Source organism: Mustela erminea, chromosome 19, assembly GCF_009829155.1.
Source record: "Mustela erminea isolate mMusErm1 chromosome 19, mMusErm1.Pri, whole genome shotgun sequence".
Taxonomy (NCBI): Eukaryota; Metazoa; Chordata; class Mammalia; order Carnivora; family Mustelidae; genus Mustela; species Mustela erminea.
Window position 1 is genome coordinate 34,753,383 of NC_045632.1, and position 19,646 is coordinate 34,773,028.

The window sequence follows — 19,646 nt, forward strand, 5'->3', positions numbered from 1 at the left end:
TCTGCTGTATCCCTCAAGACCAGGTGTATCTGCACATGCCCTTCTCTGCCCCCAGACTGCTTTCCCCAGAAATGTTGCATGGGGTAGAGCTACATCATCTAAGCATTTCACTTTTCTAAATTTAACTGTTTGTGCCAGGGTCTGTCATTCCACTAACCAAGCATATGCCCAAGAAGAAGTGTGAGCAGGGAAAGTGGGGTACGGTTTCAGTTCTCATGTGATTCAAGTGTTTAAAGAAACACTTTTCTTCAAAGTCACTAAATCCAAGGCAAGCACTTCATCTGGAGCTCACACAGGGACATGGGGAGTGGCTGCCAGGCTGAGAGACACGGGGCGCGCTGTTATAGAACAGCATGTGCAGTTCCAAGACGACAACTTCCTAGAGTATTTAAGAGCATTCGTGGGTGCCTGGGTGGCTCAGTTGACTGACTGCCTCTTGATTTGGGCTCAGGTCGTGAGATCAGGGTCGTGAGATCAAGCTCTGCCTCGGGCTCTACACTCAGCTCAGTCTGCTTCAGATTCCCTCATCCTCTGCTCCACCCCACCCAACTCTCTCTTAAATAAATAAGAAAATAAATAAATAGATAATAAAAAGAACTGGAGGGGCACCTGGGTGGCTTAGTGGGTTAAAGCCTCTGCCTTCGGCTCAGGTCATGATCTCAGGGTCCTGGGATCGAGCCCCACATCAGGCTCTCTGCTCAGCAGGGAGCCTGCTTCCTCCTCTCTCTGCCTGCCTCTCTGCCTACTTGTGATTTCTGTCTGTCATATAAATAAATAAATAAATAAATCTTTAAAAAAAAAAAAAATAAAAATAAAAATAAAAAGAACTGGAAAAAAAAAAAAAGCCATCTAGACTAGAAGCCATTTTGTCTTAAGCTTGACATGGGCCCTAAACCCTAGTAAAATGACTCTACTGGTCATATGCTGGGCAAATTTTTTTCCATTTAGTTTATCTTGGGAGTTGTTCTGCATCAGTATCTACAGATCTGTCTTGTTCTTTACGCGCTTACCGCAAGCTACTCCAGAGCAAGAGTGTAGGGGATGTTCTTTGGAAAGAGTTCTATCTTCACATGATAAAGGAAAAAAATATATTTAAAAAAATAAACTAAAAACAAATTTACAAACCAAGAATATAGTATTTTATTCATTTCTGAATTATGAGTATTACACAGCATATACATATATTTAGATAATATATAAAACAATGAATAAACCGTAGGAAGAAATATTGGTCTGAAGTTGCCTTACGGGACATCTTTAAATCTGTAAGTTCGTGGTAAGTGTATCTCCCCACACACTGAGGCAGGCAGCAGGATAAACTCCACCATTCATGTTCCAAAGGACGGCTTATTCCTCACTGTACTTACAATGCAATTATGGCATTATGGCATGGTCACTGGTGTCCACAACAGGGGACGCCATGTAATAGATAAAAGAACCACAGCACAGTAAACTAATAGAAATATTTGTTTTTGTTTTTGTTTTTTTTTTCGCATTGTCCTCCAGACAGTTTCCTTTTTAAACTAAGAGCCATGTCCAGGGGCTATCCCTTGAGTTGCATTCCAGTTATTGCTGGAGAAAAAGAAACAAACAGAAGAAGCATCAGTTTAAGTTATCAGAAAATAGATGGTCAGTGCCAATGACACGAAACACCCCCCCTCCAGACTCTGGTGACACTGCAGGGGACACCGGGCTGTACGGAAATGAATAATGTCAGCAGCAGTCAGGCAAGTAAGTGGCTGCCATTTTGTCAGAGGAGACCGATGAGCCACTAAAGAGGTTCGGATGGAAGACATTCTCCAAGGAAGGCTTGAGCAGGAAGCAGGGAGGGGCAGGAACACCTTGCGGAGGTGGGGACAGCAGTAACAAAACATTTCACAGGATTGATCCTGATTCAGTGGTGATGGAAGGAGACCTTAGGAAGATCTTAGGATGAAAAGTACTCCAGCCCCCATGTCACCATGGAGAGGCTCTACAGCTGACCTCAGAAGAGCACACTTCCCCAACTCACCGTCTGGCCTCCTCCAAGGAAGGCCCCTTTACCTTTGCTTTGTTCTGAACTGGGAGATACAGTTTGAACTCTGCTGGCAGTTCATCTTCTGAGTAGAGTCTGTCTGAGAAGTAAACCCGTCGGATGCGACAGTTTGCATGAATCTGTGGGTGCAAGACTTATTTTAAGAAACAAAATATGGGGACGCCTGGGTGGCTGATTTGGTTAAGCCACTGCCTTCGGCTCAGGTCATGATCCCAGGGTCCTGGGATCGAGCCCTGCATGGGGCTCCTTGCTCAGCAGGGAGCCTGCCTGCTTCCCTCTCCGCCTCTGCCTACCGCTCTGCCTGGTTGTGTGATCTCTCTCTCTGACAAATAAATAAATAAAATCTTTAAAAAAAAAAAAAAGCAGGATGTGTGACAACCTTGTCTTTAAAAAAAAAAAAGGAAACAAAATATGATTGGCCTTCCTCTTTTCTTGCTTCTCCTGGAGCCCCTCCCATGATGCTGTCAAAGCTTCCTCTCTTTTGGCATCTCCTCAGCATGGCTTGGTGTGGGTTCAGGCAAGAGGGATATTTTGCTTGCTATGCTCTCCCACTATATCTGAGCAGACCCCTGAATGTGTCTTGGATCTTTCTGAGCCCTCTGGACAGTGACTTGGGCCCCTCAGCCAGAAAGCCACACTGTTCTGTCACAAGAGCCACAAGCCAGCAGCAGGCAGAGCACACTCCCTTCTCCTGTTCAGGCCTCCATCAGGAAAGGAGCTAGTACCTGGACTCTTAGGGTCTCGATATAATTTGTGCCGTACGCCCGCCTAGTGAAGTCTGACAGATTGAACTGAATCTGGTTCCAGCCATCATCCAACCGCATGGGCATGGTACAGATGAAGGGTTTGACTCGGGTGGTGCTCTGGTAGTTACTCGCCCGAAACCGCCGACGCACATTCTTGTCATCTAGTACCTATGAAACACAGAAAAAGAGCCATAGTAACTCTACTTTGGAAGAAGGAGACAACCTTGGTGACGCAAGGGACTGAACTCCCACAGCCTGGTTTCCCAAGGCTGAGGCCCAAGGGAGAATAAACAGACCAGATACAGGTCACATTGGATGCAGATGGCCCGGAAGCAGCAAGTTTATCTTGTCAGTTGCTGAGACATCAGCTGCTTTAGGGCACATGACACAGCCGAGGGCCCACAGACCATAGAATGATTTCATAAACATTCTTCCATTTGAAAAATCACAAGTACTACAACGAAGACCAACAATAACCAGCAGTGAACAGACACACTCTAACCTTCAAGCTTTGCGATGCCATAGCTATTGTTCAGACTTCCTAGGAGCTTCCTGCTGCTTTAAAAACTTGGCATTAAAGTTGTTACTAATACCAAATTTATGTCATAATAATAATGGCTGCACCAAGTGTCTAGCAGAGGCAGAAAAGACACACAAAAGAATAAGTATACTTTCCTAGAGCTACTTTCTCTTGCAAGTTGATAGGGTATCCCTTTGGTAGAGCTAAGAGTATACACAAATCCATCTACTAACCTGTACTTCAAAGGTAAAATATTTCTTCAGATTTTTTATAATCATGACAAGGAAGGGAAGTTTAATCCCCAGCGTCTTCTTTGGGTCTGCAGGACACGTGATATATGTGGTGCTGCAGAAAGAGGAGACACTGATAAACATACCAGTTGCCTTTTCTTCTGTGGAACACACCACAAAAACACGTGGTCCAAGAGGTAAACTGGAGAGTAGATCTAGAAGATCCAGACACATCATCCAATTATCCCTCAATCCCGATGATTTAAAAAAAAAGAAAAAAATACTGGACTCCAAAACACAAGCTTCACACATAGCTAGATATCAACAAGAAAATACCTGAAAAACAAAGCCTGGCTGGCGAGCTGAGCAATTTCCTCCAGTGAAGACAACTCCCCTCTGGTCTAAGAGAGCCATCCAATAATAGAAAACCCAAACTAAGACCACAATAACTGGGAAAACCTCACTGTGGCCCAGGTCACCCACTGGATGATTAGTACCACCCCTCCACGCATGTCCGCATGCCTTGGTCGTATTAATAATAATTTAACTAACCCACAGCACTTACTATGGGCTGAGCAGGCGTTTAATGTGTTTACACACAATTCACTTACTCAATCTTCACAATAACCCCATTATCCTTATTTTACAGGTTAGGAAACTGAGGACTTAAGAAACTTGCCCAAGGCCAGGTGTGAGCAGCAGAGCTAGATCCCCACCGGGTCATCGGCCCCACGGTCTGTGCTCTATGAACCCCTACCATGCACTGCCTCGCCAGTGCAGTGTCTCTGGGCGAACAGAGGGACTGCCTACCTGACATTTGTTCCTTCAATCTCTAGCACCAGGGACTGGATGTCATTATCAGTGATTCTTTTGATGTGGCCATTCCGTACCTACAATGAAGAAAATTAAACTGATCAGTACTGAAATATTTGGCAATAACTTTGTTAAGATTTTGAAGGCCAAATGGAACCATGTAAAGGAGACCACAGTAACCCTCGGGGCATGACAGAACCGTGTGACATGGCATACTGAGCTTATGTGTCAGCAAGCCATGATATTCCCTCTCTACAGGGTCCCATCAGCCAGCACAGGAGCTGCAGGTGAGCTGGCAATCCATCCGTCAGGACAATGTTGTACAGACTGGGCACGAGGGACATTCATCTACATTCTCTGACTTAGTCCAAATGACAACCAAAATCACAAGACAAGGTAGCTGGTATTTCACAGACGTGGACACTGACACCCAGAGAACACAAATGAGGATCCCGAGAGTCAGGATGAATGACCAGGCTTTCCACAGCCCCCGCACTGCCTGACACACTCTCTCCAGAAAGGACAAATGCTGGGTGCCACTGAGAAGGAGGGTGGCAACCAAAACATGAAAGCATTCCGCCCTCAGTATGGAGCACCATTTCTATCTTCTACAATGCTTAGTGCTGTGCTCCTACTTCACGTTTCCCTATCTTCTGTTCCCTAAATTCCCGTTTTTAATTTTTTTTAAAGCTGCTTTCTTTCTTTCTTTTTTAAATTTAAATTCTAGTTAGTTAACATAGTGTAATACTGGTTTCAGGAGTAGAATTCAATGCATCACTGCACTGGGGGGATACGACCCCCAGTGTCATCACAAGTGCCCTCCCTAATGCCGTCACCATCTAGCTCATCCCCACCCACTTCCCTCCAACAACCCTCAGTTTGTTCTCAATCGTTAAGAGTCTCTTAAATTTCGGGGCACCTGGGTAGCTCAGTGGGTTAAAGCTCTGCCTTTGGCTCAGGTCATGATCTCAGGGTCCTAGGATCCAGCCCCGCATCGGACTCTGCTCAGTGGGGAGCCTGCTTCCTCCTCTCTCTCTGCCTGCCTCTCTGCCTACTTGTGATCTCTGTCAAATAAATAAAATCTTTAAAGAAAAAAAAAAGAGTCTCTTAAATTTCAACTATTTTTTAAAAAAATATTTATTTATTTGACAGAGAGACAGCCAGAGAGGAAACACAAACAGGGGGAGTGGGAGAGGGAAAAGCAGGCTTCCTGCTGAGCAGGGAGCCCAATGTGGGGCTCAACTGCAGGACCCTGGGATCATGGCCTAAGCCAAAGGCAGACGTTTAATGAGTGAGCCACCCAAGTGCCCCTAAATTTCACTTTCTAAAGTAAGAATTCAAGTCTCATCTTTGCCATACACAGAAGCCTTCTTCAGCATTTCATCCCACACCGACCTCTCTTCTTTCTGATTTGTCTGGCTCATGTAGCCTAGAGGTCTTAATTTAGCACCTCATCCCACATTGTCTTGTACTGTCTGCTGCATATGTAGGAGGTATAATATGGGGAGAGATCAATACTCAATATGGATTTCCCTTCTCAAAATAATTCAGGAAAGCAGAATTACCTTCAAGCTCTAAACTCGGAAGCACCTAATATGGACGGAGCAGAGAAAGGCACAGGCATTTTCAACACGGGGCTGGCCTATTAGGGCTGAATGTATTCACAAATGAAAAAGATCTACCAGCTTTAGAACAGTATGCTCCAAAACCATGAGTCTTTTTCCAGGTATAGTGAAAACGGCTGTACTGGCCTGTCATGGTCAATGACTCAATCCTTTGTTTTTCCATTGGTCTTGCACATTAAGAGAGAGCATAGTGTCAAGTCTGACAGTTGTATTTTTCAAAACTGCTCATTAATAATATGGCATTTTGTGTTTAGACCTCAGTCTCTATGAACTCTGTTACTATGAATTTGATCCACTTATGGTGTGCTTGGTATTCCTATGTGAGATCAGATGTTACTACTGCCCATCTCCTCCTGAAAGATGCAACTGAGTCTTGCCTCCTTGAAAAAGCCTAAGCCCAAAGGTAGGGATCAAGTATTAAGCATCATTTGTATCTTCTACAATGCTTAGTACTATGCTAGGCATAAACTAAGCATTCAAATATTTGCTGACTTCTGGAATTTGTCACCCTGAGAGTTGGCAAGGATGAATAGATTCAAGGAGGATTTTTAAAAAATTCCTGGATAACACATCCACCATGGGCTATTATAGGAAGCCAGAGAGCCTGGGGTATGTCACAAAGCCCGGGAAGCTGCCAGCGTGAAGAATGCTTTCCCACAAATCAGCCTTTGGTGCCCATTATCAGAGACAGAATGCATGGTGGACGGGCCCCAGATCTCTGCCAATGCAGCATTTCTTAGGTTTTTAAGACACAAATGTCACATTGAAGTGCTTCTCAAACAAAGCTGGCGACACCCAATGCCCTCCTGCTTCAAATTCTGGGCCTCTTTCCCAGGGAGATTAAGAGCACAAAGCCCTGGGTCTGTGTACCACATGCCAACACTGCCCACCTCATCCCCCATATAAACACTCTGGCAATATTCAGGAAGCAAAAAACGCGAAGTGGCAATATTCCTCCTCTGTTTGCTAGCCCACAGCTGCTGGGGAAAATCAAGCCGACTTTTTGGTGAAGGAGGAATCAAACAAGAAATTATTTCCATTTCCAAATAACATGATTCTCTCACATTGCTAAGAGCTGCCAGTATTCCAACAAGACAATTTTATAACATACCTCTAATTGTTCTAATATTATTATAGTTACATCTAATATAACGTCATTCTTTCTTTAAAAGGTACATAATGGGGGTGCCTGGGTGGCTCAGTGGGTTAAAGCCTCTGCCTTCGGCTCAGGTCATGATCCCAGGGTCCTGGGATCGAGCCCTGCATCAGGCTCTCTGCTCCACAGGGAGCCTGCTTCCTCCTCTCTCTGCCTGCCTCTCTGCCTACTTGTGATCTCTCTTTCTGTCAAATAAATAAATAAAATCTTAAAAAAAAAAAAGGTACATAATGCAACATCAAACAGATGGTTAACTTGAAAAGATTAAGGGCTAAAGGACAACTAAAAGGCAACTTGTTGCAATTTACCCAACACTGCTTGAAAGCATGGCCTCAAATCTTGGGTCTTCTGAAGGTCCCTCCCAGCCCAATGAGAGTTATCTATCCGCTCCAGAAAGCCCAGCGAGATTTAACAGGGAAGAAATGTTAGGAAACTTGCTTCTGCCCATCTCAAAGTTTATAGCAGATGACTTCACTCCAGCAAATGATTATTCAAGTCTTTACAGAAGAAAACAATGCCTTACATTGCACGCAGAAGCCAACAGGCTGGAAGTCAAAACAGATTTGATGTATTCTCTTCTGCTTTTACCCAGAGGCAAACTCATTTTTAGCTAGACTTTCAATAACTTCCTAAAGAGAAATTTCTCTCAGCACACATCAACCACCACACTCATAGACTTAATTCTTACAAAATTAATTAATGTAGTCCATAAAACAAGAGAAGTCAGGGAAAAAGGCAGCTTTTTCAAAGGAATGCCACCAGTCTCTCTGGAGTTTTAGGTATTCTCACTCATATCACGAACTGCCAGAGTTCTGAAATCAAATTAAGTTGGTTTGTTAGTGAATTATGATTTTTCTCCTTTATTAAGTCAAATACACACTGGAAAAATACTTACTGCAAATGCTCACTGGAAAAGAGGGGTGGGGTGGGGTGGGGGCGCAATTAACCAGAGATAATAAGCACTTAAAGGAAACCTCCTCAAACCTCTCTAGGTTCTAAAATTAGGATCAAAGGGAAAAGGGGGTGGACAATTTGGGGCAAGTCCTCCCAACCACCCTCCCTGGCAATCTGGCTGTCACCGCCTCAAATTGTAAAGGTCTTCCAGGAAGCCACCCCCTCCTCCTCAGTCCAGCTTCGGACAAACACATATAACAAGATACACGGCCTCAGAAAGCATCAACTTCCTTTCCTCAGCTCCTTCCAGTTCAGAGGTCGCTAAGCAGGCCTGGCTTTGAAATGAAGACAAAATGAACTGGTCAGCATTTATTGCTTACAGTGGAAGTAGGTTTATTCTACTTCCCTCTCTAAATGAGCAAGTGCCAACTGTTGACTTGTCAATTCTTTTTTATGACACTCTCCCACTATTAAGGTGTGGGCTACAAGTGTTTCATTCCTCCAAAAAATAAACAAAGCCAATCTTGTTTTTTTTTTTTCCCCATGAACTCCCTACCCCCACGTACCCCATCCCCCACATCACCACCCCCAAGCTACGAGCTACAGAACCCAGGCTACTAGTTATTACAAATGAGAATGGTTCTCAGCCCCTGCAGACAGACACCAGGAAGGGAACCTTCAAGTCCTTCTTGCAATCACTCTCCCAGGCTTTCCATGGTTGCTGGGGCAACTAAAAAAGAACACTGATTTTTTTTTTTTTTCTTCAATGTAAGCTCCAGGGAGGAGGGTCAAGCTGAGGGGAAAAAAGTACTCCTGGGATAGGGAGGAAGCTGGCCAATGCTCCATATTTTTTCAAGTGTTTTAAAAATAACACATGAGTTGTATGCATTCCCTGCCCCCACCTTTCATTTCTCTGGCTCCACCCACTTATCCCGGTGGACAGCTGAGCCCTCAGCCATCTGGCATCCTAGTCTTAATGACACATGTTCCAATTTACATTAAGCCGTTAGAGCTGTCCATTTCAGCAGGAAAGTTTCTGCTGGCAGCTAGGGGCTGGGACCTAACTCTGAAAGCAGGCAGAGGGAGACCTCTGTGGGGAGAGCTGGGCATAGCTCTGCCTCAAAGCTTGGGCTTTGCAGGCTCCAATGGGTCAATTAAATGCACTGCTAACCAGTCTCCCTAGCAATTCCTTGCAAGGGCAAGTATAACCAAAACCTATGCCTTTGCCCAATTATAGTAAAAGCTGTCACTCCGAATAATAAACATCATCAGACTGATCCAGGGAAAGTCTTCAAAACAAAAAACAAAACAAAACAAAACAAAACAAAAAAAAACAAACAAACCACCAAACAAACAGTTGTACTACCTTCCTGCCCAAATGCCCTTGCCTCTGCTACTGGAAACTGCAGCAGTTTAACAATGCACTGGTAAGGTTTGTTAATTTAAAACTGGGTATAGAAACTACATTTCTGGAAACAGCTGATTTTTAAAACTGGGAACAGGGGAAATAAATAAATAAAATTAGGAACAGGGAATGGGACTCTAATACTATCCAGCAACAACCACAAAGTCTGGTTCTAATATTTAGCTTTGGAATAGGCAAGGAGCAGCTGCAGCTGAAAGACAAGGTGAGAGGCAAGAAAGGCAGAGAAGCTGGTATGAGTTAACATTCTCATCTAGTAAACTTTTAGCATATTAGACTTAGATTTATATGTGAAATACGAAAACTGTATGTTTTATATAGGCATAAATGGGAATAGAACCATCTGGTATTTTCTTTACAAACCAGAAGTAATGTCTACATTAAACAAAAAAGTCCTTTAGTAAATGTAGTATTTGCTGGTCCCAAAAGTTAGGGGAACATCAAGAAACCCCTAATTTTTCCTCAGCTGAGGTCTTGGGGCTCCTGGGTGGTACAGTCGGTTAAGGTCCAGACTCTTGGTTTCAGCTCAGGTTATGATCTCAGGTTGGTGAGATAAAACCCCACTTCAGCCTCTGGCCCAGCAGGAAGTCCACTTGAGACTCTCTCTCTCTCTCTGCCCCTCCCCTCTGATGCTCTCAAATAAGTAACATTTTTTTTAAAAAATTGCAGAGATCTCTGTCAGGAAGTTTACAGTGTAGCCAGGCATACAGACTTTCAGAAGCTAATTTCAAGTATGAGGAGTCTGATGAAAAGGAAGTAGAGGTTCTCTAAGGGGATACAAATGAACTTAACCTGGAGGAACAAGTGAATATAAACTAATGTAACCTGAGGAAGTGCCTTTGCACTGTGACCTAGAGACTAATGAAGAGTGGAAGGGTGGGTCCCAGCAGAGGGACCAGCAGGTATAGAAGCCTTGAAGGTTCGAGAAGGGTTTCAGGTTCAGTGGGAGGTCACTGCTAAGGTGAGGAGCCTGGGGGAGGTGAGCCTGGAGAAGCAGTGAAGTGGGCACCAGACCATGTTGAAGTAGGCACCAGACTATGAGCTGTATGGCCTAAGAACCATATTAAGGCTTTGGGACTGGGAAAGCCCTGGTACAACAACAAAATTATCCTAATCTCTGAAGTCTGACTTTACTGCACTTCCTATTCCTTCGCATCAGTTACAGACTTTCTTACTCTTGAGCAAATCCCTCAGTTTCCCACCCTATTTGATACTGTATGCCATAACTCTGCTGCCAAGCATTTCTTATATACACCTTCATTTAATCACCATAATCATGGGAGGCGGTAGCATCATTACAAAATGAGAAAACTGAGTAGGTAAGTACTTGCCCGAGGTTACACAGCATAGGAGAGAAGGCAGACCCAGGACACAAATCCACACAGTCCCAACTCCAGCCCTGGGGTTTCAAGGTAAAATACTTTTCCCCTTAAGGAACTGGCAGTCTAGTGGGAAATACACAGTAAACTGGCAACCGCCATAAGTGTGCTGTAGAGGGCCACAGGCGCACACAGGAGACCTAACTTAAGCTCCCAATGAAATAATGTTTAAATTAAGATTTAAAAGATGGAATGGGGGGAGGTAGTATGAACTTCAAGTGTAGGATAAACGCAGGTGTTACAAATATTAGTAACCACGCCCGTGAAAATGGAGTTTGTCAATTCACTGGTGTTAGGAATATGACATTCACTCCTCACATTCATAAGAAGACACAGCGCCTCAACAGAAGCCAAACCTAATTTTTCCAAGATTATTCTTCACAAAAAACAAGTATAGAAATTCTGTCTTCATAAACTCAGAAGGAGAACAGTAAAGTTTGTGAAATCAAAATAGTAAAAATAGCCATATGTAACTACTGGCAAAGGTCAGGGCCATTTCTAGATAATTGTAGGCAATCCATCCCTCCCTCCAACAGACTGCCTTTACTACAACTATACCTTACTCCCTGAGAGCAGGAAAAATGTCTTCTTCTCTTTTTTTATCTTCCCAAATCTACACAGTGCCAGTGACTTAACTGTGGCTCAACAAATCTTTAGTAAGTCTATCAATTCCCAGTGTTTCCCCAACTGGGTTGGATTCCCAGCACTTCCTGAGGACTTGGTAATATAGCCGAGAAAAGGCACACATACAACAAAGCCTATGGATCTAACCCCAAACTACTTGCCATTTTCCTTCCTTACTTTTTCTTGCCCCAGGGAAAAAAATTCACCCCTAAACACTTTTCAGTCTAAATAGGAAAAGTAGAAACATAATTAACTTTTACTATTACAAGAACTTTGCCTGAAATGAGTGTTACTCTAAATGTTTTGTCTGTTTAATTTATTCCATGTAACCCTGGCCAGCTGTTCTAATGTTTTCACACGTGTTTATGTCATTAGGGTACCATCTGACCTCTAGTGGCGTTGTTAAGGGACACAGTGCACCATGGTTACTTTGCTTTCATGTTCCGTGTGTAAACATGTTGACTAATCAAAAAGCTGCATTTGAAAAAATAAAACACACTACAGAAGACCAAGCTCCGGAAGGGTTAAAATGGACAACTCTGGTAAGTTTCACCTACCAGAAATGCTAAGGTCTCACCACCCCTGGAATTTTTTCAGGGTGAGTACGTTCTCTGACCTGCTCTGTAAACCCCTCTTAGATTAGGTCGCATTCTCTAGTTCGATTGCCTCATACTGACACTTTTGTTACAACTCCATGTTCAGTGGCACCAAGGCCACTCTCTCCATGACAGTCTGTAACTAAGTCAAGCCACATCCTTACAAAGTTCTCAGGTACATTCACTCCAAGTTCTCTTTGCAGAGATGGGATTTAGAGTTTACAGTGCTTACTATAATGTGAACAAAACCATGGAACTGAAAAACCTCAGTAACACAGGGGAAAAAATTAAGGAACTGCTTTCCTGTGTAATACTCTTGGTATTAGCCTGAACTTGTGGATAGAAGCACTGTGAAAGAAGAAAGATGCTCAAGTTTTTCAGATAAGCAAAAGGCTCAAACAACCCACTATATTCAGATCTTTCAACTACCTTACAAAAATGACATTAAGAACATACCACCCTCACTGCTTCTTTGGAAATGCAGATATCCCTAGTGATGACAGGCAAAAGGCTATCTGTGTTCTCTCTCAATCTCTAGGTGGCCCAAAATGCTTATCTGGGGATATGGGAAGACAAAGATTTGTTCTGAGAAGAAATCCAAGATTCTTGACTTCATGACAGATAAACTGTAGATGATTCCACATCCATCTCTAGAAAAACACCATTCAACATACCACTTCTTTCTGTTGTCCCCTGAGGAATCACCTGTCTTTCACAATAGAGTACCTGTCTTAACTTAAAAAGCGGGGGATGGGGGGTGGGGGGGTGGTACAGCTGACAGAGAACAGGCATGAGAAATGAAATAACGAAGTCAAAAAATGCAGACCAACTCATAGCATGCTAGACACACATGTCCCCTACTCAATACCTCCATAAAGGAGACGAAGGGCAGGGTCATCATCTCCTGGGCTCAGTGAAAGTGTTATCCAGTGGATACCTCAATAAAAATAGTGAGGCTGGTACTTGGCTCTGAGCTTATACTCCAAACAAAACTTTATCACTATTCTGCAACTTTCCTGATGTAGACATCAAGCACGGAAGGCACAGCACAGACCCCAAGTAGCAACGAATGTGGAGCAGGTGCCTAAGGGCACCGACTTCTAACCTTGTTTGAGATCACTGTAAGGAAAGGAGCGAATGAATCAAATCCAAACACAACTGCCTTCTGGCTTTGTCCCTGTGAGGATGCCTGGAACAAAGACTCTGTGTCTTGTGCCCAGCACAGTGCCTGGCACAAAACAGGCTCTCAGTAAATATTTGTGAAATCAGTGAACAGCAGCTTCTTTCATCTCTATGTTCCCAAAGCAACCACAGTTAAGTTTATGCATTTCACGCTAGGATATGGGCATTATATGAATGGGGAAACCGAGACTCTGGGGAATTGACTGACCAAGTCAAGACAGTGGCGAGGGACCACAACCACACCACAGCCGCAAGACACTTAAACACCAGCCACGCGCACCCTACACGCAACCCCCATCCCCTTGCTGACAAGACGTCCATACCTCGCGCCTCTGTCACACCAGCCTGGGGACAGGTCACAGCAGCGCCCGCCTGGCCTCCCCGGAGCTCCAACTCGGCACAACTACCCGCCATCCCGTCCCGAACCCCCGGAGGAGGGGGCGCGGCCCCTGCACCCCGCCCTGCCACCGCCTCCCAGCTCCTAACCTTTTTGTCCCAGATCTGCAGGGGTTTGCTGCCAATGCTGTAGAGGATGGAGAGGAAGCCGCTCTGGAATGTGTTTTTGAACATCTCGCCCGCGGCCTTCCCAGCCGCCCCGGAGCCGACCTCGATACGAGCACCAAGTGGCTAAGGGAAAGCAGGGGCCGGTCCTGGTTCGAAGATGAGAAGCTGCGCTCCTGGCCGCCTGATCTACAGTTCCCCGCGGCTAAACTTGGGAGCCAGACTCTTAAGTCCTCGAGTTTCAGCTCTCACAAAATTAACGCAACCTCAATTCGGAAACCACAGCAACTGCCGCCCGCGCCGCTCCTCCCGCCTTAAATGGAGGCGACGGGACGTGCGCCGCGTAACATGGATCCCTCCGCCTATTTGACCCGCCCCCTGAGCGCGCGGAGTCCAATCCTGCCACAAGAATCACGAACTTCCTGTCCCTTCCGCTCTTAAGTCCCGCCCCAGTTCCGCCTCCTTGTGGAAAGAACTCAGTTGTCAGGGAACTATTTTTCCTTGGTAGTCCCTCAGAGTTGCTTTTAGAAGGCGGAAGGAGATAGAGGATTGTGGAATGTGTGGTACGCGAACCCGGTGTCAAGGAAACGTGGCTGGGTAGGGTCTGGGGAGTGAAGACCTGGCCCCGCCCCCTGGGGGTCTGGGAGGAGTTACAAGGGCAAAAGGAAAGTGGAGAAAGGCGCGGAAGGTAGCGTGGCTAAGCAATTGCTTACCTGGTGTCCTGAGACTGTCAAATAGATGTTGGCCAAGTGCAGGATAATATTAAAGCAGCCGACCCTTACTGTGTACTCACTGTGCTAAGCGCCTTATACGCATCATTGCTTAATTATCAAGGGAGTCGCTACGAATACACCCCGTTATCTCGTGGGATGCAAACCAGTGCTCTCAGAAAATGTATTACTTTCAATGCACTAGCAAACCAAAAGCCTGAGCATTAAGATAAAAGCAGAAATTAATAAAATAAAACAAAATAAAGTTGAGTTGGTTGAGTTGAATCAATAGCTGTTTTAAGTCAATTAATATTTAGAACAGGTTTTAAAAGACATAAAATAGGGGCGCCTGGGTGGCTCAGAGGGTTGAGCCTCTGCCTTCGGCTCAGGTCATGATCTCAGGGTCTGACCTGATCTCAGGGTCTTGGGATCGAGCCCCGCATGGGGCTCTCTGCTCAGCAGGGAGCCTGCTTCCTCCTCTCTCTCTGCCTGCCTCTCTGCCTACTTGTGATCTCTGTCTGTCAAATAAATAAATAAAATCTTAAAATAAAAAAAGACATAAAATAAGCTCTGATTTTTCACGTGTGGAAGAAATCGTGAATGTTGGAGACCAATCGCTCCTGAGCATCTCCTCAATATTACACTGTGTGCCCAGGCCTGTGCTGGGTATTGTGGCTGCCAGAAAAGGAGTTTGCTGTTAACATCCTCATCAAAACTGCTACAAATAGCTAAGATCAGTTGAGCATTTATTAGGTGTCAGGCGCTATACTTTAGTAGAAGAGCTTTAGCCTTCAAGAGATCATTTAATCCTCACAGCAACCCTGTGAACAATCTAACCAGAATTTCCAGACATGGTGTGGGGTGGGGGGTGGGGGGTGGAATATATGGATCTTATTAGAGTAGAAAGTCAAATTTTTTTATATGAAACTTATTTTTGGATGACTTGTTCACTTTAGGCCAGTGAACAATTTATGCCTTGTTATTAAAATGTTCAGGGATCCTGCTTTGCCTCTTCCATCTTCTGATGGCCCTAGATGTTCCTTGGCTTAAGGCATCCTCACTCCAATCTCTCCACCATCTTTTTTTTTTTTTTTTTAAGATTTTACTTATTTATTTGACACACACAGAGAGAGAGAGAGATCACAAGTAGACAGAGAGGCAGGCAGAAAGAGAGGGGGAAGCAGGCTCCTGCTAAGCAGAGAGCCCGATGCGGGGCTTGATCCCAGGACCCTGAGATCATGACCTGAGCTGAAGGCAGAGGCTTAACCCACTGTGCCACCCAGGCACACTCTCTCCACCATCTTGACATAAACTTCCTATGTGTCCTCTCCTCTTATGAGCACACCAGTCACTGGACTTAGTGTCCACTTTGAATCCAGTAGAACATCATCTTGAGAATGCATCCACCAAGTCCCTCTTTCCAAATAAATGCCTGTTTCTATGTTCTGTGTGGACATGAATTTTGAGGGGACACTATCCAACTCACTATACACCTCATCAGAGAGGACTTCTTTGACAACCAACCTGGAATGGCACCACTCCCACCCCAACTATTTGTTCCCTACCCCACTTTATTTTTCTTATAGAATTTGTCATCACTTCATCATCTATATTACTTATTGCTATCTCCCTTCCTCTGATTTTGATCTTCTGGGAGAAAGGATTTGGTCTGTCTTGCTTATAGTTGTCTTCCCAGTACCCAATCCAAATGCTTGCATAAAGTGGGAATGCAGTAAGTATGTGTTGAATCAGTGAATCAGAGTCATGGACCTGTGGTCCTGGTCATTGCAGGCCCAGCACAGGCTCTGTCTCTCCTGGCCTAAGTAGCTCCACACCAGCCAGCCAGTAGAAGTCTCCTTCCACTCTGAATTGAGGCTCGCCTATCCCATTTGCCTGCTCACGTTCCTCTCAGTAACAGTGCGTTCTTAACTAACATGGAACACCTTGAGCGAGTGTGGGCCCAAGGGCCTTGAACAGAGAGCCAATCAATGAGTGAGCTGATGGAGAAAATGAATGTTTGCTTCTCCTAACTACCCATTCTCAGTAAGCGTCTGCCTTAACTGTCTTCAGTTGTTTCTTATGTTGGGATTCAAAGTTGATTGTGATTATGGCTTTGGCTACAGTAAAGATGATTTGTTCAAAGGTTTGGAGAACATAAATTAGTGAGTTGGCTCCATTGTAGGCTTAATTTTGGTGTGCAAACTTTTCAGGTGCAGACTGTGTCTTCTTTTGCGCATGTGTCTCAGCACCTACACATCATGGCAAGCACACGATGACTGAATGGATGGATGGACGAGTAGAGTAGAGCCAAATGCTCATCTCTGACATTTACTTTCGTTTCAAAGTTAACATTGACCAAATTAACCAAAAACTGCCTCTCACAGAAAAATGCATTAAACACTATAATTCTTGGGGCGCTTGGGTGGCTCAGGGGGTTAAAGCCTCTGCCTTCAGCTCAGGTCATGATCCCAGGGTCCTGGGATTGAGCCCCACATCGGGCTCTCTGCTCAGCAGGGAGCCTGTTTCCCTTCCTCTCTCTCTGCCTGCCTCTCTTCCTACTTGTAACCTCTGTCTGTCAAATAAATAAATAAAACTAAAACAACAACAACAACAACAACACTATAATTCTTTAAGACTGCTTTCCCTTCATCAACATGAAGTCATTTAATGACAAAACACAAGAAAAATCTTGCTAATGAGTTGCTTTCTTCAATGATTCCTATAATCAGAATGGGGTTGGATGAGTCAGTTAAAAAAGTAATAAATAGAAAGGAAGCAGAATTTACTGAGACACTAAAGGGATTCCAATCTGGATAGTGGGTGAGGTAGCTCAAATGATGCAAATCAGGCCATTAAGAGTTTCAGAAGAGGTTAACATTATTCTAACTATCATCAAATGAGGTACAAGATAGGGGTGGTCTTGAAAACCTCATTACTACTGCAAGGGGCTTAGTTTGTTGACCTGAAATTTGGGTAAAACCATTGTAGAAGTAGCAACCAGTACTTGACCATCCCAGAATCTCAGACCATGGATGTATCACAGTCCTGAGTTTAGATAGGTTACCTTGGTAGGATGTCAACCCACACAGGGATAAATACAAGTAAGTCAAACCCATGATATCAGTAACCCATGTCAACGTGAGGAGTAAGCTTCCAATTATTGTGACATTTTGTTATTTAAGATAACTTAATGTATTGGAGAATCGGATAATTTGAATTTCATTTGAAATTCTTAAAGGAATGTGAAATTAAATCTGTGATTTTAATTTAAAAATGTTGAAGACATTTTAAGTTTATAAACATTTACTGTTTAAAGATTTTGACTTATTAAGTCTATGAGTTTAAGTATGTTTGCATTTGAATGCTTAGGAAGACTTCATCCGATTTTAGGTCTTTCCTTTTAGTTACTGGAAATATTTGTAGAAATCAAACAGATTAAATATATGGTTGACTTTGAAATGTCTAAGAAAACTAGATTAAGTGTACAGGCAATATTTACAGTTTAACCCATTATGTTTTGAGTTGATTGAGCAACAATCAAGGAATAAGCAAAAGTGTTTATATATAAAACCAACTAGTTGGTAGTTAGAACAAGATTTGGAAATCAATCTTAGAAACACAGAGTAGATTTTAAATGTACAGCTTTAATTATTAAGATATTAGAAACACCAGTAATTGTAAGCATCCTTTTCAGTGTGTAGAGGCTCTGGTCAGACACCAGAACCCAGTGGACAGTGTTTGCTCATGTCAAAGCCCAGAAACTCTGAACACTGGCCTCTGAGAGACACAAGGGACTTGCCACACACTGGCAAGGCAGAGTTTATGCCTTATTCCTCCTTGCTGATCGGGGTGGGAAGGCATAGTAATGAAGGGAGTAGTTGTGCCTGAAGAATCACCCTTTAGCTCAGAGCAAAGACGGAAGACTGCCTTGGAAGTGGGTGTTCAGTTGGTGGGTGAAGGACCACTGCTTGCCATCACCAGTGGTTATAGCCAAAGACCATCAGCCCTGACGACATCAGTAAAAGATACAACGGTGGGCAGAAAACGCTCCTGCTCATCTGAGAGTGAAGTTCAAGTGGGACTCTGTTGGGCCCCTGCGCATTATTGTTGTTTTTAAAATTTATTTTTTAATCCACATACAGGAAAATGTATTCTTTTGGGGGGCTGTACAGTTTTGACAAAGGCACTGAGTCACATAACCATCACCACATTTAGGATACAGACAGTTCCATCAACCCCCAAATTTCCTCCTGTTATCAAGCCCCCCACCCTGTCCTGGTCATGCTGAATCCCTGGCAACCACAGATGCGTTTTCCATCTTACATTTTGCCTTTCCCAGAATGTCACAGAAATGGAATTACTTAGTAAGTAGCCTTTTGAGTCTGGCGTCTTCACTTAGTACTATGTGTTTCAAATGCACATTTTAAAAGCTTGCTGAATATTCCTCAAAGTGCTGCTCATCCATTCTATACCCACCCTCTGCCCAGGGATATTTTATAACATTTGCCAGCCCCCTCCCTGCTTACTTTTGAAGGCTTCCCTACAGCATATCAAACGTATTAAAAGGTAGCCATTTTTCATATTTAAGGTAACTTTTTTCTTGTTTTTTTTTTTTTTAAAGATCTTTAAAAATTGCTTTTAAATGATTTGATTTGGTGATTGTGACACTTCACTACCATAAGAGAAATATTTTTTAAAGCAAATAACAATGAAGCTCATAGGATTGGAAAGACAGATAATTACATTTATTAATTTTTTATTTTGTAACTTTCTTATGTGAACGCCAATACTTTTTTTTTCAGGTTTCAAACATTCCTGCTTTCCTGGAAAGCTCAAAGACTCTAGGCACCATATTCTGAGTGCCTGACAGAGTCCCACAAGAGTTCCACCGCTAAAGGCATCACAGTTCCAACCTAGACCGGTGAGAGAAGGGAAGAGAAGCCTGCTTTCTCTGAATCATGGCAATGCTTTAAGACAAAACAAAACATATGGCACAATTCCTTTTTAATATTTTATCTCACAAACACAATGTACCACGTAAAAATATATGTGCAAATGTGTTCACTGCGGCATATTGGTAATAGTTCTGCCAAGAGTCTATCATCGGTAAGGACTGCTTCGCCTGCAATACGTCACACACTGGAACACCACCCAGCCACGAAACACAGGTGAGGTAGATCTGTACGTGCTGACGGTGAAACTGTCACAACTT

At 43.8% G+C, this 19,646-nt stretch overlaps 1 protein-coding gene across 2 annotated transcripts; it reads right to left on the reverse strand.

The window, feature by feature from the left end:
* Positions 1–1,488: 1,488 nt before the first annotated feature.
* On the reverse strand, positions 1,489–14,061 carry CFAP20 (cilia and flagella associated protein 20). 2 transcript variants are annotated; one of them, XM_032325534.1, is made up of 6 exons: positions 13,710–14,061; positions 4,342–4,421; positions 3,535–3,646; positions 2,761–2,949; positions 2,044–2,154; positions 1,489–1,572 (listed from the first exon to the last, which is right to left on the reverse strand). In XM_032325534.1, the coding sequence occupies exons 1-6, from the start codon at positions 13,791–13,793 to the stop codon at positions 1,567–1,569; spliced, it is 582 nt and encodes a 193-aa protein (XP_032181425.1). In that variant the 5' UTR covers positions 13,794–14,061; the 3' UTR covers positions 1,489–1,566. The 2 variants fall into 2 exon arrangements, with proteins under 2 accessions (XP_032181425.1, XP_032181426.1); XM_032325535.1 differs by lacking the exon at positions 13,710–14,061 and having other exon boundaries at positions 3,535–3,746; positions 4,342–4,423.
* Between the last annotated feature and the right edge of the window lie 5,585 nt (positions 14,062–19,646).